The following is a 26685-nucleotide window of genomic DNA, read 5'->3' as shown; positions in this document are numbered from 1 at the left end:
TTTGTTTTCCTTTCTTTCGTTTCAGATAGATTTATCCTCAAACTTTCGCCGGCTGTTACCAATACAATGAACATGACTTGTAGTTGTATAATGCGATAATTACTCAACCTGTGAATAATATCAATTATTGCTGACATGACGCATGTTATAGAAACAAAACACACTTATAGGAATTATACTTAAAAGTCTGAAGACTGTTATTCTTATAGTAGCACAAGAAGTTGGTTTTGTTATAGATGAAAAATATTTAAAGGCCTATAAAATGATGATGATATCATTGACTTCAATTCAGGAAAACAGGACAATCCTTTCAAAGGTTATGATTTCTTTTTATAACTTCGATTCGAATTAAGAAGATTACAACTCTTTGTGGTGTTACAATAGCGGAACTATAAACGGGAAAAATCAAGAGAATTCTATATTATATATATATACCTGTATTTTATTCCTACATCATATTAAAAAGAGTTGGCGGATTACATGTATTTTGTTGTACTATTTTTTTTCTTGTCCACTTCAATACTGTATTAACATCACGAACTCTGTTGTATGTCCTTCTTATCCAAAGATTGCGGCGCATTAATTTAAGTAAAACTTTAATCTAAACGGATCATGTTATACAGTGTATTTCAATTCCCTTTAACTTCGTTTGTGTTTCCTGTACTAGTATACCGATTTCTGCGTTCACTGGCCATTCATTAATGATTTAGGGATCACATCCTCTTTCTCTTCTGGACTTGGGATTCAACGACCGATAATGCAAATTGTCTATATTGTGGCGGATAATATAAAAACATTTTGGCAGAACACGAGTGGTTGTGTTTAAACTGCCTCACACGATCAGATTCGTTATCTTACATGCGATGCGAGTTTTAAAGGTAGGGGATACCTTTTACAAAACTCCCAAAATGCAGCAAAACATTAAATATGAACCTCAGGGGACTTGTTTGTTAGGCCACTGCTTAGAAATTTGGAAGTCAGCAGTTATCTACAATTTGAATGATGCACAAAACTCAACTACTCAGTAGTTCTGTGTGTCAGCCACACTTAAGCCTTTTTGTTGCAGTCTTCTGTATTTTTTTAATCTATAAACACAAATCTAAAAGTATAAGAGCTGATGTAATAACATATAGAGTGTGTGGTAAAATGTATATAGAAACGTTTGTAAGTTTTGATGAACTTTCTTCACAAAATATACATGATGGACACACATGCAATGCATGGGTTTGCAAAGGTAGCCTGGTAATGTACTGGAATTTACGGTGAGCCCCGAAAAAAATTCAATTCAAAATCTATAACGGTCAATAAAAATGTACTAAATGTTACCTTCCACTTTCAATACTCTATGGGAGTTTCTAAAATGATACTCTCTTCAACATACCACTGTGTTTATACAACTCTTCACTTAAGGCATGCAAATGGGATTCCCTACCTTTAAAGGGGCGATATAGCTCCATTCCACGTTGTTAGGCTGTCCAAGTGGCATTGACAATCAGCAAAATGACACAAACTATATAACAAAATGTATTCGGGTCTATATTTTGGATTTAAAAAAAAATAACCCTCTAATAGCGAGGGTTGAAAGAGCTTCAAGTGATTGCATTCAAAACTACATATACCTGTATTTCAGAATTTTGGCTTGTTTGACACTCCGCATTTTCGGGCCTACACTTGAGTACATCCATGTATACAATAAATGAACATGTATTTGGAAAATATATGACGTCACTGCTTATGACATTTTTCAAACAGTGCACTACTGTATTTGTGAAATGATGTCACAAAGCAAGTACGCTGTACACGTATGACATAAAAAGCAATTGTTATTTGGTGCGCTGCTACTGAATGCCAAGGTGTGAAATGTATAGCAATTTCTAAAAAGCAATTGTGACATCATAAAACAATTCTGACATCGCGCGCTGCTTCGTCGGTCGACTTTATAAAATACGAGGTATACAGCATAAAGTAAAATCATTAATTCATGATATCGCACCATGGTCACTGTTGGACTCTTCCACAACATCGCATCCACCACACGACTTCTCGAGCCACATTTCCCCCTTGCTTTGTTTAAATACACCTATTTGGTCCCAAATATAAAACAAATACACATGCCTTCAAACAACACATAAAGTACATTTATAATTTTGTTTTATATTTTGGATCCAAAATTTGAACAAAAAGGGGGAAATAGGGGAAAATGCGAGGCGAGAAATCGTGTGGTGATGGATGCGCTCTTGTAAAGGGACCATATAGGCCTACGAAGGGCTACTGACCCGATGTCAGAAGTGCTTTGTGATGTTTTGTTAAAAAAAAAAAAAAAAATTTCAGAGTGACGGTACAAAGCAATGAGCAATGTCAGAATTTCTTTATGACGTCGCAATTAAGATTAGTTAGAAATCGATAACAGACTGCCGGTACTGACCAGTGTGCAATGTCAAAATTGCTTTGTGGCGTCACAATTGTTGTTACAAATGTTACATTTCACAGAGTGACAAAGCTGCGCACAATTATTTCAGAATTGCTTTGTGACATCATTTTGCAAATAAAAGGTCGTATTTGCAAAAACATGCATGGTTGAAATTGAAGCTTAGCTTCGATGTATAAGGAGATATATCTTTCTTTCTGCAACTTTCTTTGCAATAACTCAAGAAAAACAGGCCCTATCACCCCCATGCATTTTGCACATTTTTATTGTTTTAGTCCACGTCACGTATATTATTTCACTACTTCATCGGACATGACCTTGGGTACGTAGTTTTGAATTAGGGCCAAAGGTCATGAATGTTTCATCCTGTATATCTTGGTGAATACAATCCCTGTCATGTCCTAGCTTTCCCATATTTTGCACACGTAAAGACCATGTTGCAAGAATCATTTCACAAAATACTGGTAAAAACTTTTTGCTAAGAAAGATGCCATCTTGGCTGTGGAAAGTAGGGTCAAAGGTCAAATGTACTTCTTTCTGTATCTTCGTTAGGGCGTATTATCTCTATGAGAGGACACTTTTTTTCTGGAAATGAAAATTGACATAATTATGACTGTATTTATCGAACCCTAGCTCGCATATCTTTCGGTGAATTTCTCCCAGATTTCAATGTTGTAGCGGAGACTCTAGACTACCGAATGTGCCTTCTGTTTTTTTTTTTTCAATTTAATTGGACATCGGGATCACGTCGAAAAACCTGGTTGAATTTGAAGCTTAGCTGCTTAGCTTCGATGTAAGGAGATATTTCTTTCTTAAATTCTGCAACTTTCTTTGCAATAGCTCAAGAAAAACAAGTCCTATCATCCACATATTTTGCACATGCTTAGTCCATGTCACGTATCATTCCATAATAACAACTACTTCATCAGACACCGTCTTGTGTAAATAAGTGAATTAGGGTCAAATGTCATAAATGTTTCGTCCTGTTAATTGGTAACTAGGGCCTACTTGTCCCATCTTTGCCATATTTTGTACACGTATAGACCATGTTGCATGAACCATTTCATAAAACAAACACTTTTTGCTCAGATGCCATTTTGGGTGGGGCAAAGTGGGGTCAAAAGTCTAATACATGTATACTTCATTCTGTATCTTCATTGGTGTATACGGAATTCGGTACCAATAAGATGGCAGGTCCCACTTCCTTTTCTAAAAATGAGAATCCAAACATTACATAGTCAAGGGCCCGCGTAAAAACAAATGAAAGCGATAGGCCTATCATGGTCATGCGTATATTGTCTACTATGGGATCAGGATTCAAATTATTGATTTCCGAATATAAGATTATAATCGGGTTCGGAGTTCAAAACATTTATTTCTGGATATATCGGATCACCTAATTTGTCAAAATTGACAAATTTCCAAGTCTAGTTGTTATACAGCTGTATACAAACGTACACTCAGCAAAAAAGAAAAAAAAAAGAAAGAAAGTAAACACTTTTTCAAGTTTATATTTCCCATAAAATTTTCGGCTAAATGTTACTGTATTATATACATGTACAACAATTATGAAAGATAATTTAATTCTCTATCAACTGAGTAAGTCAATAAAAAGGGAAATTTGACGCATGAGTGAACGCCTTTGTTTTTCTCTTACAAGGCACAAAAGTAAAAATTGCAAAAATGAACAATTAAGTTGTTATTCATGCGTAAATGCTCTTCCATGTAACAATAAGCATAAAATACAGATAAGACAATAAAAAAACATGTATTCAGTTGCAAAAATATACCCATGATCTCAACATCTTTGAAGCCAAAAAGATCAATGAAGGCTAAACCTAATGAAGGAAAATTAGGAATTTTCTGTTAAATCCAAATTTAAGTGAAATGAGAGAAGCAATATTAACAAAAATGGTAGGATTTTGAATTGATTTCTCAAATTAGGAAAGTTTTAAATTACATTTGGTTCTTGAATTTATCACATGAATTCTTAAATTACTAAATTGAATGAATGAAAATATTTTGTTCATTTAATTACTCCTTATGTCATTTGAAGTTGAGTTGACAGAAAATTATTTTCCCCATTAAGTCTCCAACTTTATACATGTTTGACGCTATAAAGAGATAAAGAGAACGAATTTATCTTTGTTATTTCATTCAAGTCTCATAGTATTAAATTGGTCTTTTGTTATCATTGTTATCTCAAGGGGCATTAATTTGCAAATGAAAGACAATACATGTCAATTTTTTGCAATTTTTACTTTTGTGCCTTGAAGGACAAAAACATGTGTGTTTACTCATGCGTAAGGTCTCCCTTTATATTGACCTACTGGTAGCTTGATAGCCAATGAACTGACCTTTAATATGGTATATAATAAATTGATTTTCATCAAAATCTTTTATGAAAATTATGAACTCGGAAAAGTGTTTACTTTTTTTTTTTGTCCTGAGTGTAGAAAGGAAAGTAGAACCGGACCGCGCTCTAAAAACAAGCCACGGGAGAGGGCCCCTCAGGTTTTTATGGACCCGCTTGTTTGTCTGCTATGAAAACGAAAAAACGGCACCGAAAAAAAAAAAACAAAGAAAGAAAGAAACAGATTTTAAAAAGACACGTACATTGTATGCAAATACACACGAGGATCTATTTCCTCCTTCTTGACCCCATATCAATTCATTTCCACAAAATTTCAATCATGACACAAACAAATGTACCAGTTAGGGCCATTCTTTGCTAGTGTCGCTCTTAGCTGGCTGATCTACTATGTGCCTCACTCTCTCTACCGTACGGCTGGTCTGTACGGCTGGTCGGCCCGACCAGCCGGGCCGACTAGCCGCAAAGAGAGATCAGCCAGGTACCAAACATGACCGGATAGCCGAAGTTGGACTGTCTCTTGTTTGGTCCGATCCGAACAAAACCGTTCGTCTCACTGCTGCTTTCTGTTCTCCTCTCGATCAAGGGGTCGAATTCCGGCCCGTTACGGACTCCTCTAACGTTAGCACTTCCTGCAACGTCGGCCTCGCCTCCTCCCTCGCCCTCGATACATGCATGCATGCCATCAGCCGGCGGCCATCGCTGATCGCCATGCGCCAGTTCACGCCGTATTCCAATACGTATGTACCTGTGCGTACGTACACGTACGTACAGCATGCTTATCCAAGATACTGTACAAGTGGCGTCTGCTGCGGAAATTGATTGCCTTGCTTCTCTGCGAGTTTCGGGTTCTTCCCACAGAGAATGTAATGCGAGTCTGTAATCAAACGAGTATGCACTCTGCTGTAAATAATTTATCGTACCAATTATGTATTTTGCTCCGGTAGTTAACACTTGTGGTTTTACGGGTGACAGTCACGCTAACACTAACAGGGCAGGAAGAACCGAAAAAGCCGGGAATTCCCAAAACTTAAATTCTTACTTCATGACATCACTGGGCATGACTACCAATGACTCGCCCTGGTTACCGAACGTCATACACCTTGATTCCAAATGTAGGAAACCCCTCACCGTTGGTACTGCTAGGAGGTTCCTTGGAACGGTGAAGTGGTCACATAAAAACGTACTCCGATTCATATATTTAGAGTTATCAGATATCTGCTATTATAAGGCCCTTTGAAGTCTAAAATTATCCATGTATAGCCAGTTAATTTCATAAAACATCGTTGTGTGTGAAAATTGAAAAGGAAACGACGTTTTATCTGTGGCGGATTAATAATTTTGGTCAAATATTAGTGATAGGGCCCATTCTCGCCGCCATTTTCTAACTTATCCCTTGGCTCGACGACGCCCGGCCCATGTATGTGTGCATGTGTATGTGAGTCTATTTGATTGCTACTTTACTCCGACTGATGCCAATATCCACATTTCGGAAAAGAGGAGGTTGATTGATTTGTGAGAGTATTTTCTTCATAGGCCATCATCTCCACGTACCAACATGGGGAATCCTGATAAGGCATATCTTATTCAAAAGGCTAAACTCGCTGAGCAGGCCGAGAGGTACGATGACATGGCCGAGGCAATGAAGAAGGTGACCGAAATGGGCTGTCCCCTGACCAACGAGGAACGAAATCTGTTATCTGTAGCGTACAAAAACGTTGTCGGAGCAAGGCGCTCATCATGGAGGGTAATCAGCAGTATTGAAGCAAAGGAGGCGAACCAGAGTAGCAATTCAACAGAAGCGCTCTCAGAAAGGAAAAAGGCGTTGGCAAAGGATTACAGGGTGAAAGTTGAGAAGGAGCTTGAGGATATCTGCAATCAGGTTTTGGTAGGTAGCATCTGACCCGACGAGATGAATGTACCGATAACTTCGTCATAGATTGCTGTATCATACTCATAGTAATGTGCTCGCTGGTAACGACATTGGCAACAACAGGGATGTAACACCCTGTGTAAACTGCGCTCTCACGGCCTTGCAGGGTGTCGCCCGTACGGGCTGGCTGTAACGTTAGGCCCTACTGTGAGTGCTAGTGAGGTGGATAGTAGTGTGACACTGACTAACGTTAGGGTTTCTCAGTGAGCGTGTGTCTAACGATGTCGATAGCCGGACTGTCGATGGACTTCTCTCTCTTAGACAGCCTAGGGCCTAACGTTACACTTGTTCTCACTGACCCAAACGAAGGGAATTTATTCATCGAGTAAGTTATCTCGGTTTGCAGCATAGACTAATGTAAGACCCTAACGTTTGAGTAGAATCTAGCATTTATCATATGAAGAGATTGAAAATCAGATGTCCACCAAGCCATGAAGAGATCTGGGCCCCGGCTTCATAAAACTTGTCATCAGTGACAAGTTGTCATAGTTGTGAAAAGCTACTGTAATCCTTGCATCTGATTGGCTGAGAGCAAATTTGTCATAACATAGAAATGTGGCAGTTGTCACTGTAACGTTAGGGCCTAACTGATAACAAGTTATATGAAACGGGCCCCATATCTTTTCTATAGAAAAAAAGTACATTGATACGTATTAAATACGGACATGAATTGTGTTTAAGTCAACCGATTTTTCTTTTTTGTTTTCTTGAAAAAATCTTGCATTTTAATAACTTTTCGCGTTCACGATTTTCCCATTGTAGTGGCAGCTTCGATTCACCCATCGTCGTAAGTAGAGAGCACGCTAGCGCCAAGCCAGCGCGCTGTGTCTGCATACACGAAATGGCAGTCGTAAATCACACAACATCCATAGCAACTCCTGCGGCAGCAACCGCGAAGCTCTTCCGGGCTCCGATCGGGCAGCCAATTTCACTGAAACCAGGCATTGCAAGGTCTAGACTATTTCGTGTATAGTGAGGTGCCCGCACCTCGTCAGGGGCCCGAATACCGTCACCCCGCTTAGAATTGTTTTAAGCGCACCAAACAAAAATTTATGCCCGGGACTGTGTTCAATACGCTTGAAACTTACTAACGTTAGGGCTACCACAACCAAGCAAATTGTGGTGAAAACCAAAAAGTTTTCGCGAAAATCTGAAATTTTAATCGGAATACGTGTTATAAGTATCACCACTGTCCCCGCACGCATCTTTTACGTGTATGTCTATGGGAACATCACGGTCACTCGCACACATCTTTTACGTGCTTTGTCTATGGGAGCGCGGGTGACGAGTTGCGGGCCCCTTCCTTAGCGCGCAACTTTTTCGCATCGTTCGCGTTTGACGACGATAGCTGCAAATTTTCGATATCGATCAGTGAACTTGTGATTCCATTGGAATTTTCAGCATTTTTCCTGTATGCTAGTTGGATGTCAAAGAATTTCAGTGGCGAAATGTGATTCAAGTATGCGCAAACATTAACTATGACGAGGTGCGGGTCACCCAAGTATACTAATTACTCTTACCATATGCGCTTACTTGAGGTCGATAATCTTTCTTTCAAAAAATCAGAAAACATTTCAGTTTTGAAAAAAAAGTTTTGATACTGCCATATTTTGCACAATGTGGATTAAGTACAAAATATACCAAAGGTCACGACAAATAAGTGCGAAATTTCGACTTGGCGTGCTGAACAGATCATCCTCCTCCGGCTACTAGCTCACGATCAACTATCCCCCGTTGAAAGCTGCAAAAAGATAGCAGGGCTGCTGATTGGCTCATCGCCCGGCCGTCCGCTTCCCTGCACAGCGCAGTATGCGAGATTCACTACTCCATGGATCGGTGTGGTGTACACAATGCGTTGCACTCAACATGCGTGCTTGCCTTCGTGTTACGTAGCGGTTTAATGGCGGCGACCTCGCTGAAGAGCTCCCGTCAGTACACAACACTACACAAACCATATAATATTGGGACCAATTTGCATTGTGGTGTTGAGCTCCTTATGTGTGTCGCTCCACACCCGTACATGTCGCTACCCTACATATCGCATGTACACACATAGCCCGACCAGACGCTGTTAATACGCTACGCGAATACAGCGTCTGACCAACGAGCGGGCACCTACAAAGTGGGGAACCACAACACAACTACAAAACTTATGAAAATTTATACGTTCTTTATAAACAATGTACACGTTACCAAACGTTACTCACCTTAAGTGCATGCTTGTATTACAGAAGGTTCGTAAGTCCATTGAGAGCCCTCGTGATAAGTCCGTGGAACCAAAAAATGATACTTTCTGGCGGATTCCCTAACACCGTCAGGGTTCATCGTTGCAGAATTTAAAATGGCGCCTTGATCTCTGCGGAAATCTTTTGCGTGCGTGCGATGCGCTGCTTGAGTGTTGGTGTAGCAGCACGGTCGACAGCGCGACCTTTTGAAAGGGCATTCAGATCATGTGACCTCCCGGATATTGGAAATGGCCTGGCGTGAAAGACGATGTACCGTTCGTGAACCGTTCACACATGCTGCATATAACCATCATTTTAGGTAAGTTATCAAATCTAAATTTCAATATTCATAGCATAGATATGAAGTCTCATTATCATTTTGTTCGTCAGATGAGTTTGAAGTGACAAAAAAATGATCTAAAGTATCAAAATTCAATCCGATCGCATGCTATCGTTGGACCCTCTTCGTGTTTGGAGCTTCGTTGGTACAGCCCTGTCGCGCTACGTATGTACAGCGGCGACTGGGCTGTGTATAGTTAGTACACACACACCAACGAACACATCGAACAACGTCACAAATTCACACCTTAAAATCATGTAAAAATATTACTTATCAAATCTCAAACATAACGATAGCTTCACTGAATACATGGTTACACCGAAGGAGGAAAATATTTTGCCAAAAATCGAAAATTTGATATGAATATGCCGAGTATGGTATCAAACTGTTCGGCCGATCGCGTTGGAAATCGTCGCACAGATATGTTATAACGTTGTGGGAAAATATGTAAATGACGTAAATAAAGAGCCAATGATGATGCAGCTGCGGTGTAGCTCCCGATTCATGAATGAAAAATGACGTCATTGTGATGCGTGCGAGGGCAGTCGCGAATTGCGCATGCGCGGTGTTCAGGGCACAAGCCATCGTGTAGCTGTAGGTAGCAGACGCAAACCCACGTACAGGAAGGCAAAAGTAGTTCAGGTTTGTGATCGAACACGTTGTTTGCCAGACGGCCGTATTACTTTTGAAAAAGAATGATATCAGTGCACCCCTGTCATAATCACTACAGCTAGCAATCGTCGCGAATGGGCTCAGAAGAGCGCCATCTAGTGCTGAATGATGAATGCTAGAGTAATTGTGTCAGTGTTAGATTTCTATGCGGCCGTCATGAGCCTGTTCACGGCAGTCTTTCTGCTAATGTTAGAGGTGTCCAACACATCAGCGCTGTAGTCTGTACATTGAAACCGACACCCCTCTATTTATATCATTGCGCATGAAGAATAAACTGTCACGCTTGAGACTATGCCCCGTAACGTGCAGTGGTTTTGCTTTCTTCACTGGGCATTTGAAGATGTCAAAATATTACGGTGACATGCAAAAATAGCGAGTAAACGCACAAGTTTTATCTCAGAAACTGCTGCCACCGTGGCTGTAGGTGTACATGCTGTACAGATTCAGTGCAGATAAACGGACTAGTAACTTCGAAACTTGGAATGAAACAAGGAATTATGTGTTGATATGCATCTTTACTTACCTGTTACTTGCTCGTTGAACTGCTTATGCGAGCTGACCTGGAAGGGTTGCGACAATGATTTTGGGGGTCCAGCAATGTGGCCCACTGTTGTGCTCTTCAAAACACATGTGGAGGTAGTTGCATAGTTTGAATTTCACACTTAATTTTTCGCCATTTTTTATTCATGAATTTCAGGAAATTTATTTTTGCAAGAGTGGTCTATTCATGGAAACAGTCAAATCAGAGGTAACATGCTTTAACAGCAAAACAATGAATGGTACCATAGATTATGAATGTAAAGCAAGCTGCCCATGATTTGACCGTAACGCCATCCAACATTCGACCGCCTGCCACACGTAAAACCTATGCGTGTGCGTGTGGTCGAATTTTGGCACGGGAGGTCGAACCTTGGCATTTTTGCCTTTGGACCTAGGACTCTACGTAGGAAAAACATTAGAACGGTACGTGCATTTCACATTTATTGTCAATGGAGGGTAGGGGTGTTGGTTTCCTCAGCACAACTGATTGTGTCAAAATAACCCATGTGTTTGAAGCAGTTATCGCGGAGCGTGTACCGCAAATCACATTTTCTATGTGCACCTGTGAATTCAGAGTAGACTATTTTCTGTAGGCCTACACGTGAATAAAATTTCAGGCAAATTGCAAGATATGTTAACCCTTTCACAACCAGTGGCGAGTTAACTAGCCGGGCTCCGCGTCACGTCCCAGCCCAACGGCGAGTTAACTCGCCGAAATACACGCCTGTCTTTGATAGTGAATAAAAGCTGCTGTATGCTCTGTATGCCCTCGCGTTGTGAAAGTTTGTCATTCGAGAGTTCCCTGCATCCACTTTATGTAGATACCAAATGCAATGGGGGTACCATTGAAAATTCTTGAGAAAACTTTCAATAAAGCTCTCCAATGCATCGCTGCTTTGTGAGTGTTGCGTAGTGTATTTACCCAGTCTGACTTCACAATTTCGCGAGTGGTTAAATTCACGAATGTGAAGTACAGCATGCATGGAACGTAGAACGTATGCGTGCACGTCTCATCCAATATTTTCGCGTGCGACTTGCTGAATTCGCGAAACTTAACCATCGCGTAATATTCAGCATAGTACAGGAAATTACGTGTAAGTCTGTGGGAGCGCTGCAGTATTGCAAGGTTAGGTTGTATCAATTCTGATTTTCTAGACTGAATATTTGTTTTTCTGTCGTCTCCAGGGTAAAATAAAGCTGATTGTGTGAAAATATGATTATCAGAGAACATTTATTAAGTATCTATTGATAGAAAAACATTAGAGTGTTGATGTGTTGGACACCAACTATACTACATAGGGTAAGCCTACCAGTATTTGATCACCTACCAGAATTTGGTCATTTATCATTTGAGGAAAACTACCAATTTTCGGACACTTTCGGACAGCTTTTCTGCAATATTTGTTCAACGACTGGGTCTTATGGTCTTAAAGGGATCGTATAGTTTTGGTTGAGACCTAATGTCAGGTTTCTAACATGTTTTGGGTTGAGATAATGAGAAATCTCTTACGAAATATGAAAGAGCATGTAATTCTATGAGGATTTCAACATTTATTTGATGAAAATTGGTTTTGAAATGGCTGAGATATCCAAAAAAGAGCAATTCTAATAAAGTGTGGGACCCACACTTTATTACGATCGCTTTATTTTACCTTGTTTTTGGATATTTCAGTCATTCCAAACCCGATTTTTATCAAATAAACTTTGAATTCCTCTTAAATTTGTATGCCCTGTACTATATCATAAGTGTTTTCTTGGTATCTCGCAAAAAGTTAAAAGCCCAATTCTCATCTCCTCCAATACTGAACCATCCCTTTATAGTGTGCGGCAGGCTTAAATGAACTTTGGCATACTATAAGGCCAAGTAAAAAAAAAAAAAAAAGTAGTTGCTCATCCTCGCGCGCGTCTATTTTGGCCGCCGCATGCTTTTTTTTTGCTATTTACTATTTTTTAAAATTGGCTTTAAAAATATCAAAAATTGTTGTTTCTCGTCCCCGCCCGCACCCCTTTTTGATTGCTGCATCAATTTTTTTGATATTTACTATTTTTTATCCGGCGGTTGTCCCGCTGCGAACTCAGAAAATCCTCCGTACCAACTTCGACTGTAATGGTTTACACTGAAAATTACGTAGGTCTACGTACGTACTTACCAGTACGTCTTGGCGCCTCAGCTCACCGTGGTACGGTAGCGAATATTTTTTTCCGTGCTTGGAAACGTTTGGGACATGTATGTGTAAGTGTGTGTTGTGCATGTACATACGTTCGTGCGTAAACATGTCACTTTCAACTCGCGAGGTTCGTCCGATCAGTGAACAACTGCAGGAAACTGAACTGTCGCTTGCGATGGCTCTACAACACACATCACATTGCACGTACACATAGCACTCTGCACATTGGATACAATCACGCTCACATATCTTGCAAGTCTCATTGACTAATCAGTTTGAAAACGCAGAACTAAACTCTACTGAAGTTCGATCTACTATTATCAGTTTACATGTGGATTGGTAATGATCTTATCGTATTTCGAAAGTGCTTGCGCACTTCAAAATTTCAGCTCAACTTATGAATAATTCATGTCCCATAGTGTTTCCATGTTCGGAAAAAATATTGGGTATGTGCGTATCATGCATAGTGTACTGTATGTTTGCCTTTTTTCGAGTCAACCAGTCTTTTTCAATCGAAAGTGCCGTGTGATTAAACGTAGCGATGATTCTGAAGGATCTTTGTGTGTAAAATGTTAATGCTTTGCCATTGAAGTCATTCTAGCGAGTGGTTCGCGCGCTCGGTACGTACATGTACGTGTGTAACCATGTGCAGCATGCATGCAGCGTGCAGAAGTTGTACTGACCTGGGACAACTCGCCCTGAAACAGATCGTACGTGACGAGTTGTCGCGCTTATGAATCGGTAATTTATAAATCACCCTTTCAAGTCTTGGAAGTAATATTTCATGAATGAGTTACGTATACAACATAAAATTATCCTTGAAATAAACCAAATCCTTTTTAGATCAGAAAAAATTGAATTTGTTTTTTAAATGAAGTCCATCGGAACACGAAACCTACCTTGTTATATCGGGTTTCTTGTTAAAGGCATACAATTGTGGCGAGTGGTTTGTGCGGCACGGAGACGAACGCAACACGCTGCCTCCCCAATTCTGTATCAAATCTAGTGACGCCGAATGAGAATAGCGCTGGCTCAATGGGTCAGCGATCAACAAGCTAGACTACAAGAGCTCTGTGCTACAAATCTCCTAACCCAAAATGGCTGTCCGAGCGAGCCACAAGAGCTTCCGAATGGACGCACACTCTCAGTGTGCATGCGCATGAAGAGAGGCCAAAAGAGCCACGTGTCTTCTGGCCTCTCTCCTCCAATCACTACAGCTCGCGGTGACAATGTTTGTGTATGATGCGTACACACACACGCTCACACACACACGTGTCTCAGTGGCAGCATTGTCCCACACGTTTATGGATATAGCATCGAGTCTGGCATTGCGCAATTGCATGCACAAACTTCGGTCGTTCGGAGTTTACGTACCATAAGGGATGACGATCGTATGCCTTTAATATATCAGGGTCAAAACACATGAGCTTGGACCAGTACAATTAACTTGTCATATTCATACAATGTTTTGTTTTATATCAGACCTCTTAACGAGATTTCACTGTATTCATATGTTGAGCATGCTTCACCGAAGTGCCAAAATGAAGCCTGACATGACTGCTAGATCAAAAATAGTAAATAGTAAGGACCTCCCTCATTACTGCTTTCAGACAACCCGTACGAGAAACTACTTCATTTAAAAAAATAGTAAATAGTAAGGACCTCCCTCATCACTTGTGTCAAAAAACCCGGACGAGAAAATATATTTCGTTTTTAAAAAAAATAGTAAATAGTAAGGACCTCCCTCATCACTGATCTCTAAAAACCCGGACGAGAAACTACTTTCTTTTTTTTACGTGGCCTAAAACATGATATATTCGCGGCATGAATTTTTCGCGAATTGAAGCCAATGGCCTTTTTTGTGGCATGAAATTTTCGCGAACTGCCACTGGTATTCAATGCATATAGTGTAGACAAGAACTTTCGCCTGCATTTTAATTTCGCGAATCTTCGCGCTCGCGAAATTAAAATGCACGCGAACATTCCTCGTTTTACAGCATGTTTGAGTGGATGAAGCTGCGCATGTCAGCTTTTGGGCGCTCACAGTCAAAGGTTGGAGGACAAGGTCAAATTGCACTCAAAGAGATGGAATGTAAAATATTGATCAATATTTCTATGTCCTGACACGTTCTTATTTTTGTCTGTATCGTAAGTTCTTTGTAGTTATTGAAAGATGTAAAATGGCATTCTTTTTGATGTGTGTGAAAGGTGGCTTTTCAGTGAAAACTATTACTTGCTTGCAATGATTGTCTCTTATGCATTGTGAACAAAAATGGGAGATTTGTGTATTTACTGCATGTTTTAGGAAGTTGAAGTTTGTTCAGAAAGTGATAATTTTCAATGTACTTGTTTTCATACAGAAACTGCTAGACGAAAATCTCATCACGCCCGACTCAGAGAAAGACAAAAAGGGAGATGATGCTGGTGCAGATAGCAAGTCGGTAGCAGCGGAATATGAAAGTCATGTTTTTTATCTCAAGATGAAGGGAGATTACTACCGTTACCTGGCTGAAGTGAAGCAGGGAGACAGCAGAACTGGTAAGAACTGTGCACTGTAAAAACACAAGACGAGCTGTTGAGGTTCAGTGGGGAAGACCACAGACTACAGTGGACTCCCGTTGTAACGAAGTCCATGAGACCGGCAATTTTCTTTTATTATATCGAAATTTCGTTATAACCGAATGAATAAACAATACAAATACGTAGAGTTGTGCCCTAAATTTTACTTTGTTGTAACCGTAGTTGTGTTATAACCGTGTTCGTAACAATGGGAGCACTGTATCAGTCAAGAGGTTGGAGTGCCCTGGCTGCAGGGGTTGTGCCCCTAGACAAGGCATTTTATCCTGATTGTGTAGTGCATCCGAAGAGGATGTGAAGCTTCTGATGCTATGATTGCTAGGCTTATAAGCATTCATTGCTTATTTAGCTGTCCGTAAAACAAATTAGTATAGATCAAATCTTTTGAATGGTCCCCTCAGAGCTGGCTCTGCGATGTAGGATGACAAGAGACAGTGCTTGTTGAGATGTCCTTGTGAAACACATTTGAAACATTTTGCATTACATTTCAGATGTTTCATCTGTGCTTTATGCTCATTGCCTTTAGAGAATTTTAAGTTGTGGTCATGACTCAAGCATTTACATTTTTATTTTCATTTTTCCCTCCGCCAAGGGAGGAGGTTATGTTTTCGTTACAGATTGTCTGTTTGTCTCTGTGCAAAATAATTCAAAAAGTTGGGAACGGATTTAGATGAAACTTGCAGGAAAGGTTGAGAATGACACAAGGGACAGATGATTCAATTTTGATAGTGATCCGGAAACTTTTGTGGATTTTATGAAGGGTTTTTGATATTTTGGCAGGTAGGGTCAATGAACTTGAGAGTTCAAGCAGCGCATTTTTGAGGTTTTCATACGCGCACTAAAGTGCTTGCTCTATCTGCGAGGTGCGCCTCGTAGCTGAGGGTTGATGACGTAGGTAGCAAAAATGGGAATTCAGGCAATTTTTAGCATGCATTGATGAATGGAAATCACTGATCTCTTTGGAAGAACAAGATCAGTGGTGCATGTGATTGCAGAGCAGGGAGTCCTCCTGTGTGGGTTATTGCACGTTTGTGTTGACTTTATCAGAGGAATATTACCGCAAGAGCGTTTTAACAGAAGGTGTGACAGGGTAGTGCATACTTGCCAACTGTTCCAATTCAAAGGGAGTACTACTGATTTCTGAGGGTTTGAGACTGAAAAACGGAATGTTCGTACATTGGAAAATTCACATATTACATTTTTAAATATGAATATTCTATATGTATTCCAGAATTTTGTCTTAATCATGGCGAATACTACAAGTACAAAATAAAATTGTGACAAAATCCTTCGCAGCGCCATTGGATTGGATATGCTACATTTGCCATCTGAAGCTCTCTATGAATTACCCAAAACTGCCCGAGCATTACGTCATGCGAACCTGATGATCCCAACTTCAAATTGTAACTCCCTGTGCACGCATTGCAGTATACTGAAGTCCCCCCTCTCTCTCTACTTTGCTTCGGCTTATATTTGTTATTACAAAAGTTGTTATTCCGAAAAATAAAATAAAGTTTGTTATTTCGAACCACACTAATGCCCAAGATGACAAGATGTGCGTTAATCCAAACATTTGTGGCGTTATTATGAAGGTTCGTCATTCCGAAAAGGAAATAAGGTTCCTTATCCCAACATTTGAAAATGAAATCAGATCAGTTATTTCGAAGGTGCGTTGATCTTAAATTGAAATAAGTACTGTAAAAGTGGAAATTTTCACGGTGTTTTCTCGCGAACAGATGCTTGCGCAAAAATAAAAGCACTCAAATATTTTCGCATGCCGTATGTTCCAGCAGTTAATGTCTTGATTCCACAGAATTACAAACTCACGAAATCCATCTTACCCGGCCAAGCGTGAAAAATTACTCATGCGAAAATATCTACTTTTACAGTATGTTAATCGGAAAATGGAAAGAAGTTGCATACTTACGAGACCCCCTGGGGCGCGTTGCATAAAAGTTACAATTACGGTAACTTTGCCATCCAATGGTAACTTCCATGGAATTCTTGAGTTTGATTGGCTGTTGAGTATTTTTGCCATGGAAGTTACCATTGGATGGCAAAGTTACCATAGTAGTAACTTTTATGCAACGGGCCCCAGGTCTCTTGTTTGTTCAGTGACAGATCATGATTGTGTATGTTTTTGTGTTTGTATTATACAGCAATTGTTGACAAATCCAAATGCGCCTATGAAAAGGCAATGGGAGAGAGCGAGGACAAAATGGCCCCAACACATCCAATTCGTCTTGGACTGGCTCTGAACTTCTCAGTTTTCTACTATGAAATCCTGAATGATCCAGACAAGGCTTGCAAACTAGCAAAGGACGTGAGTACCCTCCAACTTTAGTATACTTATCAGCCAGCTTTTCTCTTTGCATGGCATGGTGTATTCTAGAGTTTGCTATGGTATTTTGATCTTCCATTTCTAAAGACATTCATCATTTATTTATGAGCAGTCTCCATTGTCTGGTTTTTGCACATGGTTTGTGTTTAATGATAGGAATTTGACTGGTTGCATATTAATGTATTTAACCCTATCTGTTTCACGGGCCAAAGCCTACCTTGTAAATGCTCCGGCCATTTAATCGGCCCTTTTTTGATTGACAGATTACTTCAAAGGCTATGACACTACCACTCTATATAAACTCATTTGTGATTGGCCAACAGTGTAAGGAAACGACATCCAGTGTGAAAAAAGCTTCCCCATCTTCAACCAATCAGGAAAGCCTTCTCAAAGTCCAAGAAATTGTGGTGGCCCCACCCATGTTTACGTGCATTCAGATTGAAATGTATTGTGTACAGCCATAGGTTTCTTGTGTGGAGAACTTTACACGAATCTGTATATATGGGACTGCAATAGAGATCGCCGTGTGCGATGAAGAAATCGTACACACGGGTCAATTTTCATCTATTTTATCAAGGTCAGAATAGTAAAATATGAAGTGAAAACATTCAGGATTGGGATTTCAACATCTTTAAATTCTGTGAAGGGATATAGTTTCAGTATTATCGGCCTCTTAAATGATCTGTAGAATAGATCAACAATGCACATTCAGTGCAGCAGTTATAACTGTTTAATCAGCACTAACAGCAGTGCAGTGGGTCTCCAATTAGCTGAGGCCAGCTGGGCAGGTGTAAGGAGCAATAGGGTTACAGGAGCCTCCTGCTGGCCGCCTGAAGCTGTACAGTCTTGATGTTGGGGTATGTTTGACTGTTTATCATTATTAGGAAACCATCACTATGCAAAACTTCAGTTCAATGCAGGTTTATCATAAAGAAAATGACTGCTGTTGATAGTTCAATTCTGTTTCAATGAGGAGAGTGCACAAAGTCGTAGACTAGCAGAGTAGCATAATTTATGGTCATCTGGAATGGACACCTCGAAGACTGAATAGTCATATTTTCAGTAACAATTTTTTTCCTTAGATTATCTTATCATTATGGCAATATCATAGGACAAGATTAATCTAAATTTAAAATAAAAAGCACAATTCAATTTGTATTTCCTGCTTGACAAGATACAAACACGCTTTATCTACTTTCAGGCCTACATCATTCACAAATCAGAAATTACACAAAATGTGTGAAATCTAGGTTGTAATTGCCACAGACTTTTGTTCATAAAATGAAAAGTACTGATGCTATTGATGAAAAAATCATATCATCTGAAAGCTGAATAAATTCTCTACAACATCTGAGAGACCTTTTTGTGATGCAAGAGCATGTTGTGTGAAAAAATGAGGTGGTAATTTGTAGAAGTAAGTCTGCAATGATAATTATGTGACATAAGAGGGCATCCTACTTAAAATTTAAGGGCGCTCTCACTCAGATTATTATGTAATATGAAAGTTTAGACCATAAGCTTTTAAATGATGTATAACATGACACATTAATGTCAATAATAGTAAGAAATGGCCATCAACAATCTTGTGTCTGCGCAGTGCAAAATGTCTGAGCAGTCTGGCTACGGCGTATGTGACAGAAATAGGGTTAAAAATTGCACAGGTGCCAGCCACAGGATGCGATGGTACTTTAACTGAATGTCATGGGATGGGCAATCAACCAGTTGGATGGCTACATTCTTTTTAGGTGTTACATAAAAGCAACTGAAAATGTTATAACCAGAATTTCATTAAAACCGTGTTCGTTCTAACTGGATAACTGGAGTGCACTGTAATCCATTGTGAATATTCCAGGAAAACCGGTACCAGCAAACATGCCTCGATGTGCTACATTGTATGGCAACAAGGTTGATTGTACAAAGTATATGTAGTGAGAATATTCGAGAAATTCACTTGTCACCGATACGGCAGGGGGTATTCTATCAAAGGCAGATACAGAACAGTAGTAAGAATTATTGATACATTAAAAAAAGAGTAGTAATTTGAGGATGTTACTTAACCCATTCCATATTGAATTCTGAAATCCCCATAGACTTAATACACAGGCCACCAGGTTCCATTAGGAAACGAATTAAGAGTTTGTGCATCAGACATGGCTAAAATGCGTGTTCAGTCAAATGTAATCTACTTTCAGGTTGTCTTTCTTTGTGTTTGGCATTGCAATTTGTGGTAGTCATAATTATTTTTCTATACATTTTGCAGGGTTCTATACAAACCTTTTTTCTTTAATGGCCTTCTCGGGCCACTAAAATCTTAACTCTTTGTGGTTGAAATATTTGAGAACCTATCAATCCAATTTGAATCAAAGTTCCTGATCTGGATGCCAGAAAATAGCCTTTTTTTTTTCCTTTTTTTTTTTCGGGGGGGGGGGGGAAATTTTGTGGCTTAAAGGGTGTGTACAGTTCTGGTCGAGGTGAGGATTTAGCTTTTAACGTTTTGTGAGATATTCAGAAACCACTCTATGAGATGTCAAAGAGCATGCAATTTTAAGGGGTATCAAAAGTTTATTTGATGGAAATCGGTTTTGAAATGGTTGAGATATCCAAAAACAAGGTGAAACAAAGAGATCCTAATGAAAGGGGTGGCCTGTCGCCTTTTATTATTATTATCACTTTTTGGGATATTTCAGCCATTTGAAAAGCAATTTTCATCAAATAAACGTTGAATCCTTCTTAAAATTACATGCTCTTTCATATTTCATAAGAGGTTTCTCATTATCTTGATTAGGAATGTTCATAACATGAATCCCCACCTCAACCAGTACTGTACAGTCCCTTTAACATCTATCTAGTGACCCCAGGACATTGGGCCACCACTAATGTCGAGCTCTGTTTCTGTGCAATAGATCATTGAAGTGTACCAATATGCTGAGCATGTTTGTTCTATTTGTAAAATCTACTTGAGGCATGTCCTCTGCAAAATATGAAAATCTTTTGTTACTACTCTTTTTATTTATTGGGGCTTAAATATAAATTTAAAGAGTGTACAAAAAAACAAAACAACTTGAAATAGACTAGTGGATTACTCAATTTTTTTTTTCAGTTGAACTATCGCCTTATCAATATATTTTTTTTTTAAGTTGAACTATCGCCTTATCAATATATTTTTTTTTTTTAAAATACGCCTCGAATAATAGTGATATGCAATGCGTGCACGCAATCGGCTAACCGATCGACATGTAATCTCGATCATATTTGTTCTAAATATTCGCGCGATCATATTTGTGAAGATGTACGCATATATTTAGAATGTGCATACATCAGTACTGGCACTTACGGAGTAGAACTTGAAGACACGGAGCACAATTGCCAAATTGTTAACATATATGATCTGATTTATCAAATGTGTTTACTTTCAGGGGCTATCACAGGGGAATTATGACTGTGTATTCTAGCTGTACACAAATTTGATTTCCAGGGTATTGGTACACTTAAAAATGTTCCCTTCTTGCATTGATTTTGAACTGATGGCAGTGATATCTTTCGCATGTGTGGATGGATACATCAGTTCACTACATAAAAAACTGGTCAACCTTTTTAAGCGTCAGCCAATGTGCAATTTAAATAACCTGTTGCTGGCCTTTAGTGATGGTCAAAATGTCTCTTCAGGGGATTATGTGAAGTGCCATGTAACAGTCTGCATGCTTTTTTAGTGTGTAGGGGAATCCTAATTATCCCCCACCCACACATAGTGTGCATGGGGGTATGCTGTACGAGCTGAAATTTTCGCAAATTGCTACTTGGAGGACATTTTCGCGTGTTGTTAATTTCACGGTTGCAAGGGTTAACTGTACTTACTTATTTGTGCGTTGTTATTGTCGCGTGTTGTTATTTTCGCGGTTCAAAGGCGATTCGTGAAATTGCGAAAATAAAACCTACGTGAAAATTTCAGCTCGTACAGTATTGAAATCACTCTTAGACTGGGTGGACGGTCGGTCCATAGCAAAATCCTTTGGATCGAACTACTCTACTTTTTTAAAAGCAATATTGACCAAAAATTTGGCATGTTTGTGTGACTGTTATTGAAGGTAGATGTGCAAGACACCTTTTTCGTTAGTATCACATAATGTGTTGCCTTGGCAATGACAAATTTTCATTAAAATGTTACAAATTGTTGTGGATGGAACTACTCTCAGATTTCATGCCATTCAGGTGAAATTCAGCTTAAGTTATATGATCAGTGTAATGTTTAGTTGTGCAAGACACCTTTTTTGTGTGTGAAGAAATCTGTTGCAATGGCAAGTTAAGCAGTTTTTATACCAATCATTAAAAAAAAATAATGGATTGACCTAACTTTAATATTGCCTTGAGTTTTGGCACATGTGACTGCTACAGTATGTAGATGTGCAAAACGCATCTTTTGTCTGTTGAACAATATGTTGCCATAGTCATAGCATTTTTTCACTAAAAAGCATGCAAAATTTTGTGAATTCAGTCTGCATTATAAATGTACTTTATTGTTATTATTATTAATATTAATATCATTCCTGTAACCATTACAGTGGACTCCCGTTATAACGAAGTCTTCGGGACCGGCAGTTTTTTTTTGTTATAACGAAATTTCGTTATAACCGAATAAATAAACAATAAAAATACATAGAGTTGATAATGTTACGGCCCTAAATTTTATTTCGTTGTAACCGGAATTTCGTTATAACCGTGTTCGTTATAACGGGAGTGCACTGTACCTTTTAATTAAAGTTGTGTTCTTACTTTAGCCAATGTACTCTGAAGTTAAAGTTGCTTGTTGATATGAGATTTTGCTTATCTCAAAGCAGGTGGCAAGTTACAGGTAGAGCCTTGATACAATTATTGCAATTATTTATAACTATTTGATCCTTGGTGTTACAGAATAGTGATCCAAGTTTGTATGCATTTGTACACCAACAGGCTTTTGACAAGGCCATCGCCGAGCTTGATCAACTACAAGAGGATTCATACAAGGACAGCACGCTGATAATGCAGCTGCTCCGAGACAATTTAACTGTAAGTTGATAATTACTGTCACTTTTGTGTGTGTGTGTGTGGGGGGGGGGTGGGAGGGGTAGAGAGCCAGCATGCCATGCATATTATGTCATGGATGTGTAAAGCTCTGCCTCACAAGTTGTCATTATGACGGACCCAAAGGATACCAAATGAAAAGTTTTTATGCCTTCCCCATGAAGTGTCACGGAGGCATTATGTTTTCGTGTTGTCCGTCACTGCACAATGATTCCATAAAGAAAGGTTTTGTTCCAAAAAATAGGATCAAAGGTCAAACGAAATGTTCAAATGTCATAATCCTCCCCATATTTTAAAGTTATTGTCATGAAAATGGATGTTACCAGTCAGTAATTATTTGGAGAATTGTAGGCTATGGGGTTAAAGGGTAAGGATCAAAGGTCAAGTAAATATGCTCCAATCCCCAAATGCCTGCTCTCAAACAGTTTAGCCATCCATCCAAATGAAACAGTTGAAGGAAAGTATTAAAGCGCTCAGCACATTTGTGACAAACATGTCATTTTTTATTTTTGCCAGTCGTGTAAAACTGTCATATCACATTGTTAAGACTTACTCTAGACATATCGGGAGAACCATGCATTATGGCACAGGCATACCAGTTGCCATATCAACATTTTCTAGTTCATAATGTTTTGGAGAGTACTGCAAGCATGTTGTCGGAGCCTGATGCGAATTGGAAGTTGTTGCCAATTTTTATGAGATACTACAGTATTAACTAAGTTGTTGTGTATCTTGTGATGACATTGAAGAAGTGGTATAAATGGACATTATATAACAAAAATAAAATTTGTATTCATGTTTTTGTGGTGACAGTCGAGGAGAGGTAGGTAAAAAAGGAACTTCAAAAGAAAAAAATTAAAAACTCTAGTCCAAGCTGGAAAAACAAAATAGCAAGTGCATAACCCTTTGCATGGCTGGCCTATCAAATACTGATGGGCTCTCCTAACTGTGTACGCTGTTATTTTCGCATACAGATATTTTCGCGAATGAGGCGGTCACAGTCATTTTTGCGAGATGTTGTTCTCGCAAATTGACACAGAGGCCATCATAAGCACACTATTAGCCTCGCTCATGGTGAAATATTTGCATGTTGTTGAATTCGCGGTCCAACTGTGATTTGTGAAATTTGTGAAAATTAAATCCTCTCTGAAATATCAGCTTATACAGTATATGCGAATGTCCTGTATTTCATTGAATTGCCTGTTATCTTTTGGTCTCTCATGTGTATATAGTTTCATGAAGCATCTCTCCCCTATCAGTGCAGTGTTGGGTTACATGAATTGGGTCCAACAAAAAGAATTGTCTACATCATGCAAGTGATTGAGTTGGCAATGAAAGCAGTGTGCAAGTCCTTCATTCCCATTTTATTTTACTTGTCATTACAGCTGTGGACGTCCGACAATGCAGATGAAGTACAAGAAGCAGAGGATGGAAATTAAGAGTGTCTGCTAGCTGAATTCTAGGTTTGCCGTAAATGTTCTCATAATCACAAAAGATGTATCCAAACAAATAGCTTGAGAAAACAAAAGACTTTGCTTGTATCCTTTCCATATTTGAAGTAATGATGGAAAAAAGAGCACACTGAACTTAAAAGCTTGTTGATCTCGTCAGTAAGAGGAAGGATGTGAGAGAAGAGTTTGGTTGTTAGTGATTATGCTGCACTTCTGCAAGGCAAGGTGGTTCTGTTTCGGATGGAATTATGACTTCAGTATGACGGCTTCAGGTCTACACCACTAACTTCCAAGATTTCAGTCAAAGTTTAAATTTATGAAATGCAGCAAGAATCAACATGCATAATCCATGGGAATGAGTAATGGGGGAGGAAAAAAAAAAAAACACACACACACACAGGTAACTACACTGTCCATATTGTTCCACATCTCATGCAAGTTATCTATATTCAATGGCAGAAACTAAGTTCAAGACAAGTAACCCTGTGATGTCATTTATTGGCTTGGTATGCATAAAGTACTTGCCTTGATGTTACTATTGTTAGATTCATCAGGAAGATAGACACTGGGCAGAATATACAAGAATTGAAAAAAAGAAGAGATAACAGCTTATGTCTTATTTATTTCTATCATACTGTTCAGTGTCCAGTAGTTGTTAGATGCAAAATGCATAGATCTAGATGATGTAATTGAAAGAATTCCATGAAGTTATGACTGTTGCTGCACTATGTGGTTGCCTCTTGAAAACTTAGTGCAAAGACTAATTGTTATCAGTAAACCACATGTCACATTTAAGATATGAAATTGGCACATGTATGTGTAGAAACCTGAAGTATTTGTGCATGTTCTCTCAATTCCCATGGAAAGCAAGTCATGTTTGCATACCTATTTCCAAAGATCTTTGTTTTTTTTATTTTATTTTACATTATATGGAGGAGAACCATGAGGTGAGTGGTAAAGTTGCAGTACATACGAGCAGCAATGTAATGGTAACTTTATTTGTTTGAAGTGAATTTGTTATATTTATAGCACAATATCAAGTGTTGTCCAGTAGAAATCAGCAACGCTTGCCATGACAGTGTGTTCTGCCAAAGCTTAGGCAAGAAGAAAACAAAGGAAAATAAAATAAAACGCAAGTCTTTTTTTTTCCCCCTCTAAAATGTTTTGTGAACTGATACCCCTCCTTGAATGTTATGCACTTCTTCCTTTGGTGCACCCATGTCCGTTAGTTTCTTTAATGCGTGTCTTCGTGCTTTCAAGTGTGTCCCCATCCAATGTCTGGTCTCTGTGGAACCGATATCTGCATAAGCAGGCTTTGTCAATGTGTGCAAGACACTGGCGGCAGCAAGGGTTGGCCAACTGACTTGACATAATAACTATGTAATTGAGCCACACGTTACTCCAGAGACTTAATCGTTTAGGCGGGTTTCTCTTGCAAATTACGCTGAGAAACTTATTGGTAGGCACAGTACCAGTTCCGATGGCAATTGCACTGGATCACTTGTTTATTTAATATTATCTATGTGTCATTGTGATATTTCTGGTTCAAAATGTATCAGAAATGTAGCATTTATGCATTTTTTTATTTGTGACAACAGAGGTGAAAATGTAATTGTAATGATAATGATATCTTATGTTTTATCGTGTAGTAATTTGTGATATATTCTTCCTGCAGGGACGACTATGATGTTTGAATTATTTCCATTGCCTTAGGAAGTTGGTTGTTTAACAAGTGAGTTCTGTAGTGTTAGATGACTTTAGCAGTTAGGATACCTTGTGTGAAAACAGTTGTACTGTAGTGTGGTTACAGGACTGTCTCATCGCTTTGCCATTTACTGCAGTCTTTATTTAGTTACTTTCATTTTCAGTAATTGATGCTTTGTAACTCGATCCATGCTGAGGAGGCTAAGTGAACTCGATGGCCTACTACTTGTACTAAATCGACAAATACAGACTGCTTACTATTGAGAGTAGTAATTTATCTTTGGTTGTAGTTGTCTAATACAAACTGTCACAGGATCATAAAGTAGATATTACTGATTGTCCAATTTATGCTTCCCAAGGCGTATTCATTGCTGGATTGATTAATACTTTAGTATAATTTTCCAGAGAAGTTTCTTAAAACAATTTTCATCTGAAAGTTTTCAAACAACTGTGCTTCATTTTATCAGAAGTTATCCCAAGTTTGGTAATGTTAATCATGGCCTAAAGCTAACCGTGACAAGTAAGTGCATGCATTTTAAGCTGAATCAGATGTATTACCCATTACAATGTATCCTGTTGAACTGTCAGATGCACAGTTAAAATAATTATAATGTCTGTTGTCTGGATACACTTTGTGTCTGTTTTGTCATGTATTCTGTCGTGTGTACATGTACCACTGAATAAACTTGGCAGTTGTAAAAATTGGGTTGAACCAGTTGTAGTGTGTGTGTGTGTGTGTGTGTGTGTGAGTGAGTGTATATACGTGTGTGTGTCTGTGTATGTGCTTGCATGTTCTGATATTATCGTGTGTGTTCTGATGTTTGTGTGTGGTTTATGCATGTACAAACATGTACTGTATAAGTGGAAATTTTTCGCA

At 38.9% G+C, this 26685-nt stretch overlaps 1 protein-coding gene across 1 annotated transcript; it reads left to right on the top strand.

Moving 5' to 3' along the window:
* Window positions 1-6177: 6177 nt before the first annotated feature.
* Window positions 6178-26434, top strand: LOC140239546 (14-3-3-like protein 1). The gene is made up of 5 exons (XM_072319380.1): window positions 6178-6687; window positions 15038-15215; window positions 17414-17577; window positions 22543-22638; window positions 24039-26434. The coding sequence occupies exons 1-5, from the start codon at window positions 6358-6360 to the stop codon at window positions 24090-24092; spliced, it is 822 nt and encodes a 273-aa protein (XP_072175481.1). The 5' UTR covers window positions 6178-6357; the 3' UTR covers window positions 24093-26434.
* The last annotated feature ends 251 nt before the right edge of the window (window positions 26435-26685 follow it).

The sequence above is a fragment of the Diadema setosum genome, chromosome 16, assembly GCF_964275005.1.
Source record: "Diadema setosum chromosome 16, eeDiaSeto1, whole genome shotgun sequence".
Lineage (NCBI taxonomy): Eukaryota > Metazoa > Echinodermata > Echinoidea > Diadematoida > Diadematidae > Diadema > Diadema setosum.
Note: the sequence above shows the minus strand (reverse complement) of the source record. Positions and strands in the feature narration are given on the sequence as shown.